Source organism: Lissotriton vulgaris, chromosome 9 (genome assembly GCF_964263255.1).
Source record: "Lissotriton vulgaris chromosome 9, aLisVul1.2, whole genome shotgun sequence".
Taxonomy (NCBI): Eukaryota; Metazoa; Chordata; class Amphibia; order Caudata; family Salamandridae; genus Lissotriton; species Lissotriton vulgaris.
The window spans coordinates 791,328,673-791,354,023 of NC_141697.1; the positions used below are offsets into that span (position 1 = coordinate 791,328,673).

Here is a 25,351-nt window from a genome sequence, read left to right on the forward strand (position 1 = left end):
CTCCTGATTAATGCCCTCAATAGAGTGAGAAAACTTCCGAGACATTCTCTCTTTGAGAAAAAGCCACTCCAAAACACTAATGGTCAATTTCGTATGATAACCCCCCTATTCGGCCAACTCATCGAGATTGAGATCTATAATGAAAAAACACTGGCACATTCTAAAGACTGACCACATTGTTGACCCAGATATGCCAATTGTTCCATTAATCACCTTCAAAAAGGCCAGAAGCTTGCGTGATTATATGGTTCAAAGCCATTTAAATCCTACACGCAAGAATCAGGGAACATTGAATGATGCAAAGGGCTTCTTCCCTTGTGGGAAGTGTAAGGCCTGCGCATTCAGCAAACGTACATTATCATTTGAGGTGAGAGGCTGCAAGGGTGGTAAGAGGATAAATAAATTTATGTCATGCCACACAGATTATGCAATTTACTGTTTGATGTGTCCTTGCCAAATGAGATACATTGGCAGCACAATCAATCCGGTGAAACTAAGAGTGCTTGAACACATGCGAGTGATCGCAAACAGAGATTTCTCTTATCCGGTCGCTCGACATTTTGCCATAAAGCACAATAGCAACAGGGATCTGTTGAGGTTTTTCTGTGTGGACTGCATATCTGAAAATCCACGAGGGGGCAACAAGTTACAGATGCTCAGGAGATTAGAATCCCGATATATCATAGACTTAGAGACCAAGGCCCCGGGAGGGCTGAATATGGGGGAAGAATTGTCATCTCACCTGGGCTGAATCTTGTCTGTTTCCTTATAATTGCTCTTGTACGACCCTTATGTTTTTGTTTTTGTTTCTGTTTGTGTTGAACTGCACTCTGTCTAACTGAATTTGGAAGAAAATCAATGTATTGGAACAGAGGATTTGAAATTGTCTGGATGGGTGCACTGACTTAGCTCTAACAGTATGATTATGCGGTGGTTCATGGATATGATGCACACTCTGGGAACTAGCAGCCTCATTGGCTGCAATCGCCGATCCACGGCAAGATTACAACGAGATGACCGCTTGGCCTTACGTTGACATGCACAACTATTATGCTTAAATTAAAGATACAATTCTGTATATTAAAGAACACCAGATGCACCATGTCAATGTTCACCACACATATGTAAATATGTATTAATACGGTAATTGGTAGCCTGACCGATTTATGGGATGGCTATGAAATATGATGTATTCTAACATCCATACTGTTATGTGTGACATAATAACATACTACAAGATGGCGCTTGTGTAAAAATACTCACGGTAGTCCTATGTTTATGTCTGTCACCCACGACGATGTGATATAATGTTGCCGCTTCGCGCGTTTTCATGTAAACACCGACGAAGGGAGTTTCTCCCGAAACGCGTCTGTTTGGATAAATAAATCCTCGTTGCTGAGAACAGGAACCCCGAGAGTGCTGTATATTTTTTCCAAACCCGGCTGGGATTACTTTGGGAATATTGAGCAAGCATGTGTGTATATGTATATATATATATATTCAATGAAAAAAACCATTGGTTTTAGGCCATATATAGTTAGGGATTTGCATTTACAAAACCTTATTTTACTCGCATAAAACCATTGAAATTCCATATATAGTTAGATGCGCTAACTATATATCGCGCACCCGCAATCCACTGCTGATGATGTCACATATTACATCATTCATGACATGGTCAGTGACATCACTGATGACATCACTGATGACATCTCAAATGACATCACTGATGACATCACTGATGACAACACCCAGTGACTGTATGTTTCTGTAAAGTTAAAATATGTCTTACATATTGAAGAATGAGTGGATGTATAAGTGTCTGGATGAAGGATTTAGTAGGTGCATGACTGACTGTATGAGTGAGTGATTAAATGTGTCTCACTGAGTGCATGGGTTAGTGACTAAACTGTCTTAATTTGTGCATCATTATGTCTGTTGTTCTGTAAACTGTTGCATGTGTTGATAAGTAGCTATATGAGTAACTATATGGGTTATTGATTGGTTGCCCAAGTATTTGTATGGGAGACTGAGTGTGTGTGTGGGTGGCTGGGAGGTGTATGACTCTGTGCATAGATGTGTGAGCAGTTGATTCACTAGATGTATGGTTTCAAAAGTGCATGTGGAAACAGCTGTATGGGCGGTTGACTGTGTGCATGAGTGTATTGGTGAGTGAATGGATATCTCAGTGCTACATGTCAAAGTAAGTACATATGTAAAACACAGTACATGTGAGAGTTGACATATATAAATAACTGTGCATAAGAGCCAGTGAATGTGTGAGTGGCTGTATGGATCATTGTGAACTTGTATCAGGGATTGTATAAGAGAGTAAATATGTGTTAGTATATGTTTGAATAAGTAAAGTTTGTATAACTGTATAGTTGAGGAAATGGAGGTGTGATTGATTCTTTGCATGACTGACTAGGTGTGTGAGTAACTCCATGGATGAGTGACAGTCTGTGAGTGTCTGTTTACACTGATTGTATCTAAGGTTATATTAGAGTCTGAAGAGGTTCATCGTATTATCACATGAATGATATCATCAGTGATGTGATCAGTAATGTCAAATGAGATGTCATCAGTGATGTCATTTGAGATGTCATCAGTGATGTCATTTGAGATGTCATCAGTGATGTCATCAGTGATGTCACTGACCATGTCATGAATGATGTAATATGTGACATCATCAGCAGTGGATTGCGGGTGCGCGATATATAGTTAGCGCATCTAACTATATATGGAATTTCAATGGTTTTATGCGAGTAAAATAAGGTTTTGTAAATGCAAATCCCTAACTATATATGGCCTAAAACCAATGGTTTTTTCATTGAATTTTCAAGGTTTTGTAAATGCAAATTCCTAACTATATATCCACTATAACCTATGGTTTTTTCTGTGAATTTCATTGGTTTTTTAATAGCAAATATGAAAAGCTTTAAAATGTCAAGTACGTGATAGATAAAAACATTTTCGTATTTATGCACGCTGATGTGCTTTGAACGCTGCACCCCCCCCCCTCCCCTCTTTTGTCTTAGTAGTACTCTCTCTTTGCAGATAGTGAACGGTAGTTAACGCAAGCCTTTGCCCCCGTTGTAATCCGTCGTGCCTGCTTGTCTCTCCATTTGATTGATTGTTGTCCAAGCATTTACTGTTTTAGAATTGGTTCTCTTTGGAACATTCTCTATTTACAAACAAGCACAAAGTCGCAATACTCTGTTTAGTCTTTGCAGATAGTGAAAGATCGTGTAAAAAAATAAAAGTAATCGAGCAAAATCAGTAGGCCACTAATTGGATCTCTTTTTGACCTCGCTAAAATAGAAATATTAGGAACAACCCTTCATGAGAAATACGAAAATAGTGAGATGAACTGAGCTCCACACCATGAGGGCTGCAAGACAGCTCGGCTCCATCACCCATCCCGCACAAAATAACGACAAACCCTATGCAAATATTAAAAATATAGACAACACACCAGCAAAGAAACAGGGTAAAACATTTTATTAAAAAACTATTTACATAACGTTGGTTTATAAGATGATGTCAGTAGTGGACCGATGTGTGAATAGGTCGAAAGCAGCACAAGGCTCCAAGATCCGGATGGCAAGCTCCTGGATGTTGGGTGCCATAGTTCAGAGTTCTGAGTTTGAGCCTTTTTCAATGCCTGTGCTTTGTTGAATCAAAATGGCGGCTTGACACAAAGCTGACTCAAGCGTTGCTACTGATGCTATGCAGACCAAAACTGGTTTTCAGTTTGTACATTTTTCTAGATTTTTCAATCCAAGTTTGGTTGACTTTGTAGAACGATGGCTTCAAATTTTCAACATACGGTGTGGTGGCGCTGACTGGGAGGGGGCGCTTCGCTCCTGCCCCCTCCCCAAGTAAGATTTTCATACGTGAAAGTACGTTAATGGTTTTGGTCCCTGAGTTGCTTCGATGTCACTGCCATTCTCAAATGGCATAAGTTCTGGATGTTGGGTGCCATAGTTAAGAGTTCTGAGCAGTGCTTGTAACACTGTCTGAAGCTTATTTCCACCTACTGCAGCTTCACTTTTCTCAAAGTAAGTGAGTGTCGTTTGTGGACCTGACTGCATTAGAAAACAATGTGATATGTTACCTTCCTAAACAGCTTGACGGAGGCCCCTGAGGGGCGGTGTGATGGCCATGGACTCGGAGAAGACGCTTGGCTCCGACACCCTCCCCAAGTCTTATAGCACTGGTGTAGCCTGAGATCGCCCCCGACATAGGCGGCGGGCTCCCGGGGTCTGGCGGAACTTTTTGCCTTTTGATGACTCTTCAATTCTGAACCTTGTCCCACAATCCGTTTGACCTGAAGACACGCTGTAGTGGGGCGCCCCTTTACCGTTTCAGTTGCCATTCCGCCCGCTTTTGCTACACTGTGCCTCTTCCGCCATTCAGCTGTTTACCGCCCGCTCTTGCGACTACAGCGTCTCGCTCATCATGTAGTTGAGTTGCTCCCGCTCTTGCGGTGCAGCGATAGGCGGCTGCCACAGGACTCTCAAAATGGCGGCCGGCTCTTCGGTTTTGGGCCTGGTCCACTAAAATGGCCCTGGGACACCTTTGAACTCGGACGCTTCCCTGATAGGGCTTGGGTCCCATTCTCGAAAAGCGTCCCCTCAGCCGTGAAGATTCTACAAAAGTCTTGGGGGCCTCCGACTTCCGCATGCTTCTGGTGGGGAGCGGCTGCCATGATTGCTCGTGGAATGGCCACGACGGAGCTACGAGATGGTAGTGGTCTCATGCTGACGCCAGCTTTAGTCTGAAACATCCAGAAACACTGTAGACTACCAATTCGATCAGTTCCGGTAGCGCCCCAACATGACCCGGAAGAGAAGAACTTGCCCTCCCCTCTTTGACTGATGGTTCTTGTTGCCTGTCCCCTCTGTTGTCATTTAACAGAACTTTTTGGACTGCTGAAAGGGGTTGTGTTCCGAACGCTGGTTGGTGGAGACATTTTGACTATATTCTTGACCTACGTTGTCGCGTAATGCGTTATATGACACGCTGCGTTAGCGCACCCGGAAGTGATCCGAGGCGCGGCGCGCAGCGCGTAACGTAAGCATAACAGGTCATGTGACTTGTTAATAAAACTTTTCATTGGTTCATTTTACTTTTGTTAATTTAATGATGAAAAGCTTGGTCATATGACCTAAAAATTACGCTTTTTATTGTTTTCGAACAATATTTTTTTTTCAAACATATGTTATAATATTCCAGGCTAATGTACTTTCCCGGAAAATTTACAACTGTCTTGCAAGTAAAATATATTCCTTTTTCGAGAAAAAGGGCGTTTCTTCCTTCCATGACGGAGCCGTTGAGTAAAAGAGATTCCGCCTGCTGTCTTAGTCGCCGATACGCCTGATTATCAGATTCTTATCGATCACTTTATGTTGCAGACATGAAAAACACAACTGCCCTTGACCATTTATCTTTACTGCGTTCCTACATATTATACCTTTTATCCGTCATGTAATTGGACTGCTTTATTTCACTTGCCTTTTACTGATTCGAAAACAGTGACTAAAAGTAAAAACTTTACCAATGTAAATACTACTACCGTGTTTTGTTTTAAAAACCTTTATTGTGAAAATGGCAGTATACAAATACGGGCCTATAACCACGTGGGCCGGCCACGGAGCAAACTGAAATCGTATATGATGAGGAGACATTTACACTGTAGAAGAACGTAACGAGCGGGCCATTAGGTTGCAAGAACAAAGGTGTCTAACAGTTGCGGAATCGGTGGACGTACATTTTGTAATTAAAATAAGACAGGGCCACTTACAATAACATTTTCTAGATATACATTTGCGGGCAAGGAGTTACGAGTCCCATTTATACCGGCGCCATTTTGGGCGAGGCCGGGCAGGTCCAAGATATAGTCAAAATGTCTCCACCAACCATCGGCCAGACCAGAACCCCTTTCGGCCCTTTATGCTACAAGATGGTGTCTTCCATTCAGAAAATATTGTTGGCAGCATTTTGAAAGGAAACAGAAACAGCCGTTCTCCTAGTGAGTTTCACATTGTTACATTTAGGAAGAATGTTGAAGAGTAGTATGTGGAAAATCTGAAGCCATTTTTCTACAAACTCTCAATCAGACTTGGATGGAAAAAAAAACCTGAAGAATGTACAAACTGAAAACCAATTTTTGTCTGTATAGCATCAACAGTAACGCTTGAGTCAGCTTTGTGTCAAGCCGCCATTTTCATTCAATCAATAGCGTCCCCCTGCACACATTCAGGGACCTGGTCGTGTCTTCAGATGAAACGGATTGTAGGAAAAGAAGCAGAAAGGAAAAGGAAAAAAGTTCCGCCGGACCTCGGGAGCCGGCCGCCTATGTCATGTGCGACCTTTGGCCACACCAGGGCAATAGTGAAGCTGCAGCAGGTGCAAATAAGCTTCAGACAGTCTTACAAGCACTGCTCAGAACTCTCAACTGAGGCACTCAACATCCAGGACTTGCCATTCGGATCTTGGCGCCTTGTGCTGGTTCCGACCTATTCACACATCGGTCCACTACTGACATCACCTCATAAGCCAACGGGGCACCCCACGCCGACTTTCGGCGCAGCATTGTAGGATGGCCACACCAGTGCGGCAATTTGCTGGACACCACCTCGGTGCCATCCGGATCTCGGCGCGTTCGAGTCACTGTACCGCAACAGTGACCGCAACTCAGCTGGACATGCCGTCTTTCGGCGCAGCATTGTAGGATGGCCACACCAGTGCGGCAATTTGCTGGACACCACCTCGGTGCCATCCGGATCTCGGCGCGTTCGAGTCACTGTACCACAACAGTGACCGCAACTCAGCTGGACACGCCGTCTTTCGGCGCAGCATTGTAGGATGGCCACACCAGTGCGGCAATTTGCTGGACACCACCTCGGTGCCATCCGGATCTCGGCGCGTTGTGCTGCCTTCGGCCTATTCGCACATCGGTCCGCTACTGACGCCGCCTCACGTGCCAACGGATTTTCTACGCTTTTTGTAGCCCTATGCCGCATAACAGGTCATGTGACTTGTTTATAAAACTTTTCATTGGTTCATTTTACTTTTGGTTTCCTAAAGATGGAAGGCTTGGTCATATGACCTAAAAATAACACTTTTCATTGGTTTAGAACATTTTTTTTTCCCAAACGATGAAAGCCCCACCTTGTTTCTGGATCATTCAGACTGAAGCTGGCGTCAGCATGAGAGCACCACCATCTCGTGGCTCCGTCGTGGTCATTCCGCGAGCAATCATGGCAGCCGCTCCCCACCGGAAGCCTGCGGGAGTCGGGGGCCCCCAAGACTTTTGTAGAATCTTCACGGCTGAGGGGACGCTTTTCGAGAATGGAGCCCAAGCCCTAGCAGGCAAGCGTCCGAGTTCCAAGGTGTCCCAGGGCCATTTCAGTGGACCAGGCCCAAAACCGAGGAGCCGTCCGCCATTTTAAGAGTCATGTGGCAGCCGCCTATCGCTGCACTGCAAGAGTGGGAGCAACTCAACAACATGGTGAGCGAGACGCTGTAGCCGCAAGAGCGGGCGCAACTCAGCTGGATGGCCGCCACCTGGGGAGGCCCGTTCACGCCGCCTCCCCCACGCCCCCCCCCCCCCCCCGGGCCGCCGCACGTCAATTTTCGGAGCAGCATTGTAGGATACCAAAACCAGTGCGGCAGTTTACTGGACATCACCTGGGTGCCTGTCGTACATGTTGTGTCACCCATGGGACACTGGACACAGTGCCATCAACATCTCAACGCGTTCTGCTGCCTTGGGACTATTCGCACAACAGACCGCTACTGACGAGGCCTCCCCCCGCACCACCCGGGACGCCCCACGCTGTTTTTCTGTGCTGCATTGTAGGATCCCAAAACCAGTGCGGCACCCAGGCGACATCACCTGGGTGCCGTCCAGAACTCTGCACGTTGTGCTGCCTTGGGACTATTCGCACAAAAGACAGCTTCTAACCATTGTTGCTTTTTGGGTTGAAAAATGTTTAAATGTTTTTAGTTTTTGTTCCGTTCATTATAGTTAAAAGTTAATAAAGTTTTATAATCTTACTTTGTTGGAGTGTTATCTATTTTTTTTAAAACGGGTGAATGGGGCCTTGAATCGGGTTATTGTCATGTGTGGGCTTTGGAAGTGTGCTGCTGCAGGATCGGACATTTCAAACTCAAATGCACGTTCTTTTTCTTACCTTTCCGAAGCATGGAGCGCAATAGCAGGCAGAGAAAGGGTGATGCACGTGTTGAACACTACCTGACCTGGCAAGTTGCTGGCAGTGCCCCCCCGCCTGCTCCTGAAAGAGGGCACACACACACCGCCGCCCCGAGTACTTCACAAATCTTTAAAAGACCATGCGCTTGTTCATGAGGCTTAAATGGTTTATCACCTCTTCTAGAACCCCTGCATCGACCCTCTGACGTTTCCTGGAAAAATTACCATGTAACACAATACCAAGCCCTGTCAGCTGAAACCCCCAAGGAATCGTGGGGCATATTATCAAGGGGGTTTATCTCCGCTTTTTTGGCTTTAAAAGCCATGAAAGCGGAGATAAAATTATCTCCCTATTACCAAGCTGTCGCTAACACCAGTTAGTGACAGCTAAAAGGAGATAGCGACCATCTTGGGCCCCGCTTTGCATGTCAGTGATACTTATCACTAATGACATGCAAAGTGGCGTGCCAAGATGTTAGCGACTGGAAACAGTCCCTAACATCGCTATCTCCTATTACCAACTTTTGGAGATATTCGCGCTAAGCGCGAATATCTCCAAAATCTTACACCTGCCCTGAGCAGTTCTTAGCCATGTTATCCAATGGGAGGTGGATAACATGGCTAAGAGCATTTGCTCGATAATACATGAATATCGCTGACTTTTCTGCGATAATAGCAAGGTTTATCTGCGATAAAAATCGCCGATGTGCGGCGATAATTTTTGTCTCTAAACAAGTTAGAGACAAAAATTATCGCTAGTTGTTCGTAATATGCCCCCGGGTTTTTGCTTGCAGAAATCGGGAGGCGGGAGACTAGCACTGAAATCAGTAGTCTCACGCCTGAATCGGGAGGGTTGGCATGTCTGAATTCTCTACAGCTGGGGCCATACCCTACATCCGCAGGGGTAGGTGATAGCCTGGGACCAGCCTGGCATCTAAAATGGCTGCCGTGCACGACAAAATTGTGGCATTGGAAAAAAGGCAAGATGGCGCAGCCGCTGGAAGAGATGTATCAACATATATCAGCCTCCTCAGCCACCCTCAGGAAACATAGGGGATTAGGATACGTCTCCCGCACCCCCTTATACCTAGTAATTTAATTAACGAAGCACAAAATGGCGAATTCCCGTTTCGCTACCAGTTTGCGGCCCAGTTCGCGGCCCGTGAAGCGCTTCTACCGTGAAAAATCATTTTTTTTTTCTTTTCCCCACGGGACCCTTTAATAACCCCAACAACATTCCTAGGGGGTCAAGAGGGGGATACCTTGCCCCCTTTCATTAAATTCCCCCTTCGTTTTTCACCTCTTCTTCTCTCTCGATCCTACCGAGAGACAAGATGGCGGCCGCTCCGGACTGTCACGCAGCAAAAAAAAAAAAAGCTCACGCACAGCCGCTGGAAGAGATGTATCAACATATATCAGCCTCCTCAGCCACCCTCAGGAAACATAGGGGATTAGGATACGTCTCCCGCACCCCCTTATACCTAGTAATTTAATTAACGAAGCACAAAATGGCGAATTCCCGTTTCGCTACCAGTTTGCGGCCCAGTTCGCGGCCCGTGAAGCGCTTCTACCGTGAAAAATCATTTTTTTTTCTTTTCCCCACGGGACCCTTTAATAACCCCAACAACATTCCTAGGGGGTCAAGAGGGGGATACCTTGCCCCCTTTCATTAAATTCCCCCTTCGTTTTTCACCTCTTCTTCTCTCTCGATCCTACCGAGAGACAAGATGGCGGCCGCTCCGGACTGTTTAGAATGTTGACAGACACTGGAGAGCCAATCAGCTTTCTGCGTGCAAAGTTCCGAAACGCGAAAAGTAAGCGGACCGGATCGCTGCCCGGAGCGCTGTTACAGATATATATCTTGATTTAAACGTTAATTTCTCAAAATCCACTGAAGCACATATATTGAGACCTGGCAAAGGCACATCGGGCTAACAGTCCCTACAATTTTGCCAAGTTTCGTGCAAATCCATTCAGCCGTTCGAGCTAAAAGTGAGTCCAACCGCCCTATGGAAAACTCAATGTTAAAAACGCGTTTTGGGACCCCCCTTTTTTCTCAGCCCCCCTTGACGAAACCCCACCAAATTTTCAGGGGCTGCTCAGAAACAAAATGTGCCATTTTCCTGAAAATTTCAGCCGATTCCGTCCACAAACGCCAAAGTTATTAGACATAGAATTTTCAAAAATCCCATAGGGAATTAATCCTAACTATATATACCTACTGGCGATAGCCAGTAGGTAATATATATATATATATATATATATATATATATATATATATATATATATATATATATATATATATATATTCAAGCCCTGGGAGCAGGGTGAAACGCGTTGTGGCGGTGGTGCGGGCGAAATAAACAGCTTCAAGCACATGTCATTGGGTCTGCATTCGTTCTTGGCAGCGGCGAGCATTGGAACGGAGTGCTTGATATATGTATAAATATATATATATATCTATACCTCCACATCCACCAAAAGCAGTTCTCCTTCACGGACCACCCACGCAGCTGCACAACAAACATGCTACACCAGCGCTATAAATGAAGATACCAACAGAAGCAACATTCACTTCAAGATGATCAAGAGGGTTAATCAGCCCACTCCTGGACCCACCACACCCACACTTCATTGAAAAGCGCACAGCTGTAAAAGCTCACAGCTGTAAACTCTTCAGCCAAACAAAAACACAACACATCTGCAGCACCAGGGCCTACATCTTTCCCTCCACCAATTGCCCCTGTGCAACTTTGGAGTATCCTGTTCATGTGAATGTCCTGCCATTATCTCTCCCCTGCTCTGCAAGTGTAAATGTGCTGTGTGCTACATAGAATGTTGAAGTGATGATGCGTATTGGAATGTTCGGTGCCTGTGAGGTGAAGTGTGACAGCTGAAGAATGGGCTGGGCAGCAGTCCGGCTGCTCCTGGTGGGGCTGCTACACGAGAACTCTTCTACCTGTATTATACTACAATAAATCATCTTAAACTACATCCTGCCTGTTGGACCTCATTACTACTTATTATGGCGACGAGCTGGTGACTAACCTACGTGCTACAAATGGACTTCATGGCCCTGTATATCAAAAGAGGACCTGAAGATGAAGTTATCTACAGAGCCTAAAGATGCTGGCAATGTAACGTACATTACCAAGAGGAGGTATCTACAGAAAAGAAAAAGCGCTTACATGAAACCAAGAAGTTCTTCACAGATCACCAAAGACAACCACAACAAAGCAAGTAGTTCTCCACACAATACCTAAGATGTCAACAAGAAACAAGTGAAAATAATGCGCATCGCCCCGCAGCCCTACCAGTGTCCTTCCATCGGACTGCTCCAGTCTAAGTGTGCTGCGCTTATTGACATTTTTCATGGACGCTGGCTTTTCAATATTAGTCTGGAGATCCCTCACTACAATCTCACCATGCTGTGCCATCAGCACTGTGTTTAAAGTATATGGCAGCCTGTTTTGGGTGCATTGCGGCTGAAGTTTTGTCTTAGCAAACTACCCTTTATTGGCATGTTCGGCTTTTGTGCCGTCTACACTGTGTGATCTTGAACACATTCGCCTCTCCTCTCTAGAGAGATGAAGTTTTGAAATGCAGTACTTAGTGGAGTCGGCTTGCTGTTGTGGTGTCAATCAATGCTTGTTGGAGTTTCAACATTCTCTACACATGCATCGCAATGACTGAGGTGGCGGTGGACCTAGGGGGACTGCTTGATGTTTGTTTACCACTATCTGTGGTGAGTGCCTAAACATTGTTTGTTCTCCTCAGAATTCAACGCTCGGCCAGTATAGCGGCCGTTTCAACTGTTATGCAGTTATTAGTTATTGCGCGTGCTGCTTACCTCACTTGTAGAGCCATGCAGATCATCTCGATGACGAGAACCCTCTATGACGACATGCCAGCACTTGCTGAGGGACACTGTTTAGTGCCCGAGCACGCCGGGAGCCATCTGGCACAGCGTATCGTGCGTGCCGCCATTTTCCGTTTGGCGTCTACACGGAAACGAGAGGCATGTATTCTTCCATCCTTCAACTACGGATAGTGTGCCATCTACCAACTTAATCTTACGCACCATCATCTTTGTTACTAGTGAAGCTATTCCTACAAACTTCAGTAGATTTGTGTACTTTGGAACACATTAGCGCTCACCGCAAAGAGCCTTCTCTGTCTCAAGATGAGACTAGGATGTGTTTGCCCCACAATCTTCATTATCGTGGAGCAGCGGATGAATCCCACATGGGTGCACTGCTTCTGGGAACATTGTTGTGCACCATACGATAAGTTGCAAAACTGCAATACTTCCTGTTTTGTTTTCAGGCAATGATATTTCTGTGCTTTACATGTGCATTTTGGCCCTATTTCTTGTTCTAAATGTCCCGTTATGGGAAGGATGAGCACGTCCCCATGCTCAATTATCAATTACATTCAGTGCATATTTAAAGTCACATACCTGACACAGTCGGGAACGTATTTATTGTATTTGCATCATGTTTACAAGAGTCAGTATACCTAAAGGGAATTACTCCGTATCTTGGCTCAACATACCTGGAGTGTAGTTTGTATATCTGTACTTGGTTGAGGGGTCTTTCAAAGTTGCTTATCCCTCACAGAAGCATCTAGTTTTAGCGACTAATTTGTTTTTACGTCTCTTACACGCAGTACATTAGACTTAATGCTATTTTATCCATTCACATCGGTTTTATGTTACATAACCCTCACACAGGGTACCTGCTTATGGGTCTTAGTCCCTTTTACTTTTGCTATTCACCCATATGTTAGGGGGTAGGTATTGGGTTTCAGTCCTATTCACTTTAGCTTCCCTCCCCTATGGTTGGGGGTAGGTCATGGGTGTCAGACCCATTTACATTATCCAACCACCCTTATGTCAGGGGTAGGTCATGGGTTTTAGTCCCCTCTTCACGTACTAGTGGTACATAATTACTCTTATACAGTGTATGTTTTAAGGGGTGTCCGTCCCATCTCTGCTAGTGGTTATCCTCACTTGAGGGTTGTCCCTATGGGTGTCACTCCCATCTTACACTTTTATGGTCACTAACCTTTACATGATGATCAATCCCCTGTTGGGGTACAGTTTATTTTAAGTCTACAGTTAGACTTTGCTGTTGTTTTCTCACCACGATACTCTTCTATTATTTAACATTGTCAATTTGAAAATGGGGGAGGATGAGGATGAGGATTGTATTTTCTTCTCATCGTCTCTGTTTCTTGCTTGTTCACTTCTCCTCGTGATGTCTTATCTTCTTTTCATCCTTGGAATCTGGACTATATTTGGTTGTTTGTCTTCCTTTGTCCATAGGATTTTCCTCATTTTAGTGTGACTCTCTATTTCTTCTTAGTATAGAAGGAGTTTCTTCCTTCACTACTTTGTGTCTGGTTGTTAGTTAAGTGTTTAGTTGGTGTTGTGCTATGTCTTGCCTCCTTGCATGCCTGTCTGGCCAGTGGATGTGTTTGAGGGTAGTCTTTGATGCATTTTTGTCAACCTTTTATTTCGTTGTTTCCTTTCCCTTACTTTTGTATTCTTTTTCTTGTTTACATTTATAGAAGGGGAGGATGGGTTATATCTATCTGTTCATATTTATCTTTTGGTTCCTTTTCTTTTACTTCCATCCATATTTCTGCTCTCTCCTCTTTGTTCTCTTCTTTGCATTTATTCTGTTGCATTTTGTGGTCCTCTCATTTATTCATTTTCTTGGTTCACATTGTTTTATCTTCTTTCATGTAACCATACTTCTGCTTCTGTTATATAAGAAAGGGGGATATGTAGTATCCTGTTCGTTTCAATGTCCTACTATTATCTCTCCCCCTGCTCAGCCAGTGTGAATGTGCTGTGTGCTGCATGGAATGTTGGAGTGATGATGCAGATTGGAATGTTGGGTGCCTGTAAGGTGAAGTGTGACAGTTGGGGAATGGGCTGAGCTGCAGGCAGGCTGCTCCTGGTGGGGCTGCTACACTAGAACTCTTCTACCTTTTACTTACAACAAAAAATCCTCTTAAACTACAGCCTGCCTGTTGGACCTCATTATTGCAAACTTCTTTGCGGTCATTCTTTAAAATCTTCTAATGCATAGATCTCAACAACAACCTCAACTGCCTCATAGCCACTTCCCATGAAGACCATATCCTTTCTTTCTTTTTTTCTCCCCGCTTGAACATCATCCATGCCTCATTCACCAAAGTCATCTTCCTGGAAACCCTCAAGACTGCCCATAGCCTCACACTTGTGAAGAAACACACCATAGACCCAGATGACCTTGTCACCTGGTACCCTTTCACCCATTTACCTGAGCAAGGTCATGCCAAAAGAAGGCTGTGCTCAATACAGTACAATCAGTCTTCTTTTTAATGACTATCAGTGAGAGTTCAGGTAATGCTGAAGCACTGAAAGAGCCACCATACAAGTTGTAGACAATGCCGTCTTGACCACAGACAAGAATGGTTCTTGCGATCTGATAAATCTGGACTTCTCTGATGCTTTTGGCAATTTTGGCAACCCTAACCTAATTCACAGGCTGACCCCTTGAATGGGATTCACCACCAGTCTCCTTCATTGCCCCCCCCTTCTATGTGTCTCATCACCATCAACTCATCCAGACCAGCAAATTAAGATTCCAGAAAATTTAAATCACATGTGGAGTACCACAGGATACTCAATCTTGTCTCAGAAAACCTTTTGCCTCTACATGGATACTTTTGGAGCCTACGCGCAGATACCAGCATAAAAATTCATCAGTAGGCGAGGACACACAACTCTACATAAAATTATTATCAACTCAACGTTCAGTGACTCGAGCACTGCATTTTCCTCATTCCGACTTCGATGTCCAGCTCCTATGTTAAACTCAACCCCCAAAACAACAAATGCCCTCCTGTTTTACAACAACAACAAATAAAACTAGTCCTAACATAGCAGACCTATGTCAACATGGACAGCTTCAGTCCCCGGCTATGAACCAAATTTTAAGTCATTTGAGTACAACCTCAATACTGACTTGTTCTTTACGAAACCCACAGTCATGATACCAAGATTGCATGTTGCCACCTCTCCTCCTGAAAAAAGGGAAACAGTTCCCCGATTAAAGAGACCCAAAACGACTGTCCAAGCAATCACATACTTACATTCGAATGGAGACAACGCTCTGCCCCACAACTTCCACTGTGATCTCACTGAATTGCATTTTTAGGCCACCGCACTCTTCATCATAGGCCTGAAGAAATTCACTAAATCACTGTGACCCTGATTAAACTTTTCTGTCTCCCCTTGCATACCCGCATCCTCCTAAAAAACGGATGAATCTAGAAGGCAACCTTGAATGGCACCCATGCCTATCTTATAGACAAACTAACCCTTCCTAACATATCACAGCACAACAACCAGGCCTGGAGACAAAGAAATGTGAGAAAAAAACAGGAAATTGCTCTTCTCCACACCCATGATATGGAACATCTTCATGACCATCAGAATTGCCCAGTACCACTCCATAAAAAAAGACCTAAAGATTCACCTCCTCAAACAGCACTACATTATGATATCTTAGAAAGGCCCTTAAATGTACAGACTACCGTAGACTCCCTCCCCTCAACTCTAAATGGGCCAGTATCATAGCCTTGTGCAGAAGTAAGGTTTGCAGTATTTGGAAACCCATATACATACATACACATCTGTAGTACAATGTGCAACCTTTTTACTCCAGCAGCTCGCATCCCCTGCCAATCAAAACAAGCATTTCACCTAAGCAAAGTTGCACTCCGACCCTGGATGCAATATGTAAGGAATAATTAGCAGTGAAGTTAGCATTCAACTTCAGATAAGGCAATAGTTTGGCTAAAGTGTGTCAGAGATACTTCTAGGTGCAGGACCGAAATGATGAGCTCATCAGCTACTACAGTATTATTTTAATCGAAGACAATAGAAAATAGAAACGAGAAATTAGGATCATTCAGAACAAAGGGTATCAAAGCAGTAGTAGCACGTTGTCTTTTAGATTTAGGTTGTGAACCTGTCTAGAAGAACCTCAGCGCGTACAAGATAAGCAAAATATTGATGTGTCAAGCTTGGAAATTGGCAGATGTGAAATTTAAATTATTTGGATTAACCTGACGGAGCTGTTGAAACGAGTCAAACATGTTCACTCAGTGGTCAAAAGGGCCCATGATATCCCTACTCCATTTTCTCCAACGAGTCTCTGGAAGGGCATTTGTTACAGGAGTCTTCTCTCGTTACTCAGTTCAGTGATGCTGAACCTCTCTCACATGGCAGTAGTAGATGAGCAGTACAAGGTTCTAAAGTATTATGAAAAAAGGTTTGGTAATTTAGGTTTTTTCCTTTTTAATTGGGATTTGAGTTTGAACGTGTTGTCTAGTGGGTTTAAAATGCTTCTCTCTAAACACTGTTTTTCTGTATATATTTTTGAAACTTTGTGTGTTGATACTTACCCCAGTGTGCTTGGCTGTCCTCCTCCAGGCCTGTGAGCTGCACGTGGCGGGATACACCTTCCTGGTGATAAACAACGCCTTTCTGGTGCACAAGGGGTTTAAGGTCTCCGGTGACTTCCACGCAAAGAAGGACGCCGAGAACCAGCACAACAAAGTCCTCTTCCGGCAGTTCAAGCAGGAGCTGAAGACGAAGTACCCCTCGTCAGGGCTGCGCTGCTGACCGGCACCGACACCAGAAGATTGTAGGGGGCGGCAGCCACACGCCTTTCACCTTCCGCTACGGACTGGACACCAGGCGCAGGTTTGGGGGAGTGCCATGATCTGCGAGGTCCCCTTGGTGCCCAAAAGACAGGTTTCAAAATGACTTTTCTTGTTACTTGGTTTTCAGTTTTGTGTGGGGCAGGCGGCTCTCGGCTGAGCAGAAAGGCGCGAGCCAGCAATGGAGGAGCCCGCGCGAACTTGCCCCCTGGAGTTGTGTTCAGGGATTGCCACAGCCCTCATCCTCCGGGTGACCTGGGTCATTTCTAGAAGGCAGTCAGCGCACTGGCTGCTAGCCACAGTGTTATTTGACTATTATTTTGTTTATGCCTTGTTTTCTTTCTGGACAAGGACTGGAATTCATGTTGACCAGATGGAGTGAGTATGATATGATTTGCAATGGTTTGATAAGCTTTTTTGTTTATTTATTTTTGCTTTCTGAGCCTGTTTACATCCTGTTTCTTTCGACTGACACTTCCTCATTGTCCAGGAAACTACCCTTGGTGCAGCTCAGAAACTGAATTCGGATCCGATGTATGCGCTGCAGTGTCTTCAGTCCTGTGTAGGCAGAATGTTTTGTCACTTTGTAGAAAAGTGAGGTTACATCAGATTCCTGATTTGGGTACTTACCGTATTCGAAGGATGTTAGGATGGTAGCGCATGGGTCCTTCAATCCAGGAGGTTCCTTTTTAATGTTCCCTAGACCAACAAAATGGGTCATCGTCGCAGAATGAACATGATGCTGAAGAAGAGATTTGGTTTGCCTGAGGCAGGTACTTGGTCTGCCAGAAGCGGATTGGTTAGCAGTTAACACGGTTGCATAAAACAAAGTCATGCACATAGTTCTAAAAGCTCCTACCTTTCAAAGAAAAAGTATCATCACAAATGTACATTTGCAGAAACTAATTCAGTCTCAGAATACATTGTAGTTAAGTTCCACATTTCACACTATATCATGGATATACTTTCACATTGGACAGGAATCTTGTCCGTCTGTAAGTCCAACCATTTTGGGTTATATTTTTTTGGTTACCTGATGCAGGTGATAAATCGCTCTCCTGGGGCAGGGTATTCCATTACGCTGAAAACTGGGTTTATTAGACTGTTGGGTGCTTTTAACCACCGTGTGTCCTCTGCCAAGTTTCCTGCCCTAAAGCTTTTGTCACTGTGGATTTTATTCTAGCTACTTTTACCAGACCTTGTATCTGGCACCCAATGCTGCTTGTATCATATGCCCAGGGTAGGACTGCTTCCGAGGAGGTTGCGGCCTCTGGTAGAAGAATTGCATCCTAGGGGATGTCCGAATATTCAAACAATATTTCTTTTTTGGTGGGAGTGAGTACCTCTTTCCTGTTGAGATTACATTTTCTCTTTCGATGTCTTCCTCCACAACTCCCATTTTGCTGGCACAGTTGCCTGGTTACATCTGTATGTGGAAATCAGAGTGGAACATTCCAGCGGGTGCACAGACTGAAAGTCGGCCAAACTCTGAGTCCCACCGGAATATTTAAGATGCTTTCCTTTCATTTGCCCTTCTATTCACTTTTACTGAATGCAAAATGTCTTGCCCTTTTCGTTCCTTAAAATATGATTTCTTCCAACTTTCTTCTCATTTTTGAAAAAAACAGATCCTGTCTAGTGCTTACAAATAACATATTTGGGTATTTCCTAGACTATCCCTAAAACATCTCCCTGTATAAAATCCTCAAATGTTGGCGAGGGTGGCGTGCCTGATAATGTGTTTACTCATTCTATAAGCCTGTATTGAAATTAATTTTGTATGACTTGAATTTAATACGTTTTTCTTTCACCTTCTTTGCTAATGGAGTTTTCTTATCCTACTGTGCCCCTTACTAAAATGTGCATTAGATGTAGGGCTTGTCTACAGGGGAAGTGAGTGGACTTGAGACAACATTTTGGTGCAATGAAACTTAAAATAATTTAAACTGCTAACCACATAACGTATCTCTATAATAATAGAAGCATAACATATAGCTGGGGGGAAACGAAGTCTGTTAACTGGGAGAAATCTTGCACTGTAATGTGACATGTGAAGGACTATAGTTTGATGTTGCCTTGGTGGAGAAACCAAGCTCAGAGTGCAGAAGGGTCCCATCTATGACTAGTACATAAGCAGTGCCATACAAACAAGAAAGTGGTGGCAGATTTGGAGGAGTAGTAGATATGTAATAGAGCCGAGAACAGTGCCTTGAGTAGGTACTCACCGGAAGTAATTTGAATGTTAAAGTGGATCTATCATAACAATCCAAAGTTGATTCCACAATTAGACCAGGGGAACAAAATCTAAGTAGACATGAGGAAAATGGCAGTCTTTGGGTAAAGGTGCCCACCACGGATGGAAAATGAAGGAAAAATGAAAGGCAAACTAGGCAAGGTTGTAAGCATGGCGACACGGGGAAACTGAGCAGGAATGGAGAAGTAAGTAAACATTTATTCGTAACTTAAAATCTAAGTACTTCTTGGATTCTCAGGCAGTATATCATTGGGTAACTGGTAGTATGTCGATGAACCAACACGGTTCATTGACAGTTAACCACAGCACCATTTTTGGAATGGAAAGTAGCTATAATTGGTTGTTACACACATGACTTAGCTTGGTGGGTACTAGACACCAAATTTCAAGCTTACAAGCTTCGATCGAGGTTGCTATGTTAAGAACATGTATGTTTCTGGCAGATCCACTTAGGAGGCAAAATAGAAAACAGGCGCAGCTTCTATAAAGCAAGAACAAGATTTTATATTTGTCATCATATGTAGTACAAGGAGAGCATCCATTAGTAACGTTTGTATTATGATGTTTCACTGCCAGCCCTTGTGTGGTCAAAGATTTCAAGTATAGGAAATTGATAATGAAGGGAATATGCCAGACTGTATTCATATGACTACCTCATTTGTATTTCGAATGCATACATTGAGCCCTTGAAAAATAATCGAAAATAAAACCTTGTTGCAATTACTTGACAGTACAGACAATGCGTCAAACAATGAGCACTGCTAAAAAGGAAATACAGTAAGAGGTGAAAAGGTAAGATTAAAGCAACCTATGTCACAGGATCGTTCTTAAGAAAAACAGAAAAGTGCTAATTAATCAAAGACAGTCATTCAGAAGTGTTATCGCAGAAAGATGTTAAAACTTTTGTAAATACACACGACTCAGCAGATAAACATTGGAAAATGTATGGGAAAAGACCAGACTCCACAAGGAGCTTAAGAATGATGTTAAAAAGCGAAAGTATTTTGCACAAAACATCACGTGAAAATAGCTAAATGAGCAGGAAAGCGACCCACCGTAAGAAGGAATGCTAAAAGCCACTTGCAGAAAGTTGAGGACGTTGGGCAGACCACGATCCAAAATATTGCCATTGAATATAATGGCTAGATATCAAAAGAATTCAGACAAACCTATTTGCTGTCAGCAGACTCAAGAACAAAGTTGAATATGCAGCTAAGGATCCCATTCAGAGCAGATCATTATAGGCTAGGATGTGTGTTTTACAGCACCTGATAAATACAATCACCCAGGGATGAAGTATTAGCTGGGTGTGGGGAAATACCTCACCCTTCTATTCCACTTTTTGGATGGTAAAATGAAGCACAAAATGCAGATTCATTGTTTATCACACCAAAAATCAACGTTTTTGCCTTTCCCCCAGATAAATCTCACCAGGTTTAACCTGCTGAAATCTAAGTGGATTTGCGATAATCTCACAGTTCGAAGTTACGAAACCCCATGCAGCCTCCTGTTTGCGCAGGAATCTAAATTGAGCCCTAAATTCGACATTGGCGTTTGATAGATTAGCCCTTTTGCATTGTCAATAAAAGGTCTGTTTTGGAGTAATGCTGGCCCGGGCAGCAAGTTTCTGGATTGCATTCAAGAATGGGCTTCTTTGTAGTTCTTAAGAACTTGGAAATTTGAAAGCCGACTTGATTTTCACTCTAGATCAACCAAGCAACCATTTTTCTCCAGATCTGGTTCCACTTCAGGAATGCTCTCCATGCGAGCATGCATGTTTCACATACCTGTTAAATGTTAAGTTTGAACGAGTTTCAAGATTTTTCCTGAATGCTTGGTGCTACCATCAGATGGGCACACCATGACATTTTGAAATCCTCCACACGAGTCAATATCATTCCCAGTACAATTATTTCCCAAAAGTGGGAATGCTGGTAATGTATCCCAATAATTATTAAAACCCTAAGATAAAAGAATCCTTTCCTTTTTCCACCCCCTCTCCCCATTCCCCCAACCCGGGAGCTTTGTTCACAGCCATTTCTGATGTGCCGAAGGAAAACTCATGAGTCCGTCATGCTGATATTCAGTTCTCCAAATTTAGCTTCAGGTAGTGTTAATGTTTTTTTAAAGAAGATCTTTCAAAGTGGGGTGGTCTAGAAATTGCATAGCAAGTACCTGCTGTCAAAAGTTTTCTTCCGACTAATGGGTAAGGAGATTTCTGAACTTTGTGGGAACTGAGGGAAAATACAAAACATTTTTGTACTGTAAAGTAAGCACAATTGCCACAAAATCTGCCTCTACCTTAATTATGTTTGCCGGTATGAATTATGTTAGCTATCAAATGCATCAAAACATGATTCAAAACTTGTCTTCAGTTTCAGTTTTAGTGTGTATTTACACTACAGGGCTTCTGGGCACACCTATTCCACCAGTAAACCGTCCTGAAACTTATATTTTACATAGATAGTGTAACTGGCTCACTAGGTGTCGCTTATCGATTCAAGGTTGCAAACTAAAAAAAGATGCAAATTGTTTGGAATTCTTTTACACTGCGAGTGCTTTCATGGAAATAAGCATTGCTGCTTTCAGAACACTGATGTAAATATTTTCATGATAAGGTACATTTTTTTGCCTATTTTAATTATATTTAAATGTGTATGTAGCTTTCTTTGTTCTTTCTGAAAGACAAAAACCCTCCCCTCAGTCAATCAGGTGAGGATTATAACAGCCCCCGGGCAAACTTTCACATCTTGAATGCAGCTGTTAAGCTGTCAATCGGCGAAAGTTGACTTTTGAAGGGTGCCAGGAGGTGTGTAGCACTCCTCAGAGAATGGTTTTAGTATTGTTAGATCGATTTAACTTCACAATTAAATTATTATTTTTGTTTCTAATGTATAAGTCATGCAACTGAAGGTCAATTATGTGGCTAGAGGATCAAAGGCATAATTATATAGGGAAATACTGAATGTGTGGAATCATGTACATTTAGTTGCCTTTGCGCCTATTGATTGTGTACACCAGTGGCCGCAGCAGGCATAAAACAAAACTGTGAAAAAAATAATTTTACATCTGCAATCTGTAAGACTATCTGAGCGGGCTTGCAACGTTTTGAGCTCATGTATGTAGTAGTCCGCTAACTGCAAAAATATGGTGGGAAAATAATTTTGGTGTTGAAATCTATGCTGAAATGCCCCATTTCGAGCTCCCATTATGACACTGTCCTGCTCTTGATGTACTCCTCTTTGTTTGACTTAAAACAAATGAACAACTAATTTGTTCGTCCAAAATGTAAGGATTGTATCAGTAAATGCGAACCACCACCTGTAGGGGTTGTAGGCATGCTGAAATAGCACCTGTTTTGTACTGCAATTCTGGCAATGATAAAGAGCTTATTATACAAACACAATAAATGAAATACATCGTTTCACAAGACCAGACAGAAAATCTAACTTTCGGCTCAGAAAATAGTCGGTCCTTTTTCTGTTGGTAAAAAAAAGTGATGCTCGAACATAGTATTGACACGTCTTCTTACTTTCTAATGGAAAGGGTAAGCAGCAGTACTAAGGAATTACTAGTGTTTGGATCTGTACTGTTAGGGGCGAGTGGGCCCTAATCCTTAGACATAGCTTGACATGGGCTAGAACAGGTGCCAGATGCTCAAACTAGGAGTTTTTGGACAATAGGACTGTGCCCTAATAAAGTGTTTTGAAAAAAATGATGTGTTGTGATACTTTTTGTAACCTTCCAATTTCACCATTGGGATTCATAATGTAGTAGAAATACTTTTTCCCATTTGGGGCTATTTCATGTACACCCTTTTCACTCCAGCTTCGCCTCATTCTCTTGTTTCTGGTCTACAAGAACTGGCAGCCATCTTGTTGTCAGCCGTTTGCTCCACCCGGAAAGAGGGAGGTATTTTTGTACATGCGCACTGTCTTGCCTTGTGTTAAATGGGGTTCTCAGGGATTTCCGATGTAGATGAAGAACAAAGAAGTTTCATCAGCATTCACTTTTCATGGAAAAAGCTAGCATAGTCATAAGATGCTTGTTCTGCAGGCTGTGTTTCCCCAAATAAGATGTATTCATTGATATTTATTTCTGTGTATTGAGCAAGTGTTTTCAAAGCATTATACCTTTTTATAATTTTTTTTTATCATGTTCATCTCTCATTAACCACAATATACGTCTAAGAAGAGGTCCAGTGATTTGTGTGTTAAAGGGAGCAGGGCCAGCAACTAGTCATAGCACAAGGAACTTGTAGAAAGGGATGGTTCAAATGTTCTGACCATAGATCTAGCAGGCGAAATGATTGTGGATTTTCCTTTAGCCTACAGGCACGTGGTGGATAATTCAATCATGGTTTATGGTCTGTCAAAGTGGAAATGGTAAAATGCAAATCATGTCAGGTGTACTGGGGCGCTGCCGCTAATCCTGACACAGACTTCTACTAACCAATTCTAGGCTTATTGTTGCTTTACACTGTGCCTCAACATGTAATTGCTGATTCATAAAATATACTGCTATATGCAGAGACATATTTCTATTTATAAAATAGTTCTTGATATAGCTATTGATAGTTCTATAGAGAAGGGTCTTGAAGAAACCTGCAAGGAATTTTCGTTTAGGAATAAATGGTAAGAGATATTCAGAGGCTAAACTTCAGGAGGGGTTCTTGTGTCGGCATGCCCCCCAATAAAGGTATTTTCTGTTTAAAAGTTGGATACAGGTCCTTTCGTCGGGTATGGTGAGGTGTCTGTCGGATTTCACCAGGAATTTGCACATAAACGCAGACAAAAACACACACTCTCTCTCTCTCTCTCCTTTCAAAGTCTTAAAAAGTTGGTTATTTCACTAAGTATTGTGTTTTCTCTCACTTAGTACCACTACCAATCTGCACTCCTCTCTCTTTCCATTGCCCCTTTAGCCCCTCTCATGTGCCATGCTTGTCGTATAGTGTATTTTGACATTATATGACGGTGTGATTGTTGGGAAATCCGAAGCCCCGAGGCCCCCCCCCTCCACCCATCTTACTGACCAAGCTGCGCCCCTGCAGATATTTGAAATGCCACACGGATAGCGGTGGCAGATATTGATTTCCCACACACAAGGAATCTTGAACTGCTGCAAATGTCCCCGTAAGAAGAGAGAGAAGAAAGACTATTGATTGTTGCCTTCTGGGAGAGGGCCCACTGGAATGTGTGCAGGGTGCATGGAGGAAATAATACTGTGCAGTTCAGCAAACACATGTTAACAAAATGTCTCTTATAATAAATGTGTAAATCAGTGTTTGTTATCACAGTTTTTCCAGATATCATATGGTATTATGCCGTACTGCATATATCTATATATATGCATTACAGAGGTACCATTGAGCCTCTATAGTTTGAGGCACATTCCAATAGGAAATCCAATACTGAATCCTTCCTGCCTCCCTCTGATGTAGCTGTATCAATCTTATCAACTAAGAGTATTCACCTCCTTCATGCCTGTATTTGATAGGATTTACCTTGAGAGCACTTATGATGGACCTACAAACGCCCCCCCCCCCCTTCTTGTGATATAAAGTATCTGCATCAAAGTCAGGGAAAAAATGCAGTGGGGACTTGTAAGAGCACGCTCACATTTGGGGTACATCAGTCAAACGGTTGACAAAGGGGATCCCAATCCTATTTTCTGTCCCAAAAGTAGGTATGTTGGTATGTATTTTGTATTTATATAGTGGAAACCCAAGCCAACCGGCAGTGGAGTGCTAAACAGGGTCAAAAGCAAAGGCAGGCAATATTTGATAGGAGAGCCAGATGGCTCGTGGAACTATACTGCATAACTATGTTGTATTCTGTAACGAGGTGTATCTTCAGCTTTTTCCTAAGTTGAAGGTGTTTTGGGGCAGTCCTGGTGAAATAGGTGCACAGGTGGAGAATGGCTGTTGCTTTATTTGAAAGTTGTTTGTCTGATGATGTGTTGGGCGTGAGTGTGCTTTGACTACAGGCGAAGATGATCTTGCCAGCCAGGTAGGCAGGAAGGCTGACCATGACCGCTTTGTAGATGACTTAGCTGGTTTTGAGGATGGATAATGTCAGCTGTGGGAGCCAGAGAAATTGGATTGGAGATGGGGATGATGTGGGTATATAGCTGTAGGCATGTAATGAGGCATG

At 43.2% G+C, this 25,351-nt stretch overlaps 1 protein-coding gene across 1 annotated transcript in view; it reads left to right on the forward strand.

Moving 5' to 3' along the window:
- B4GAT1 (beta-1,4-glucuronyltransferase 1) overlaps window positions 1-22,911 on the forward strand; it is a 37,695-nt gene extending 14,784 nt beyond the window's left edge. Inside the window, exon 2 of the mRNA XM_086938526.1 lies at window positions 16,713-22,911. Coding sequence (XP_086794652.1) covers window positions 16,713-16,904 — 192 coding nt within the window. The 3' untranslated portion in view covers window positions 16,905-22,911. The remainder of the gene's footprint in view (window positions 1-16,712) is intronic.
- The last annotated feature ends 2,440 nt before the right edge of the window (window positions 22,912-25,351 follow it).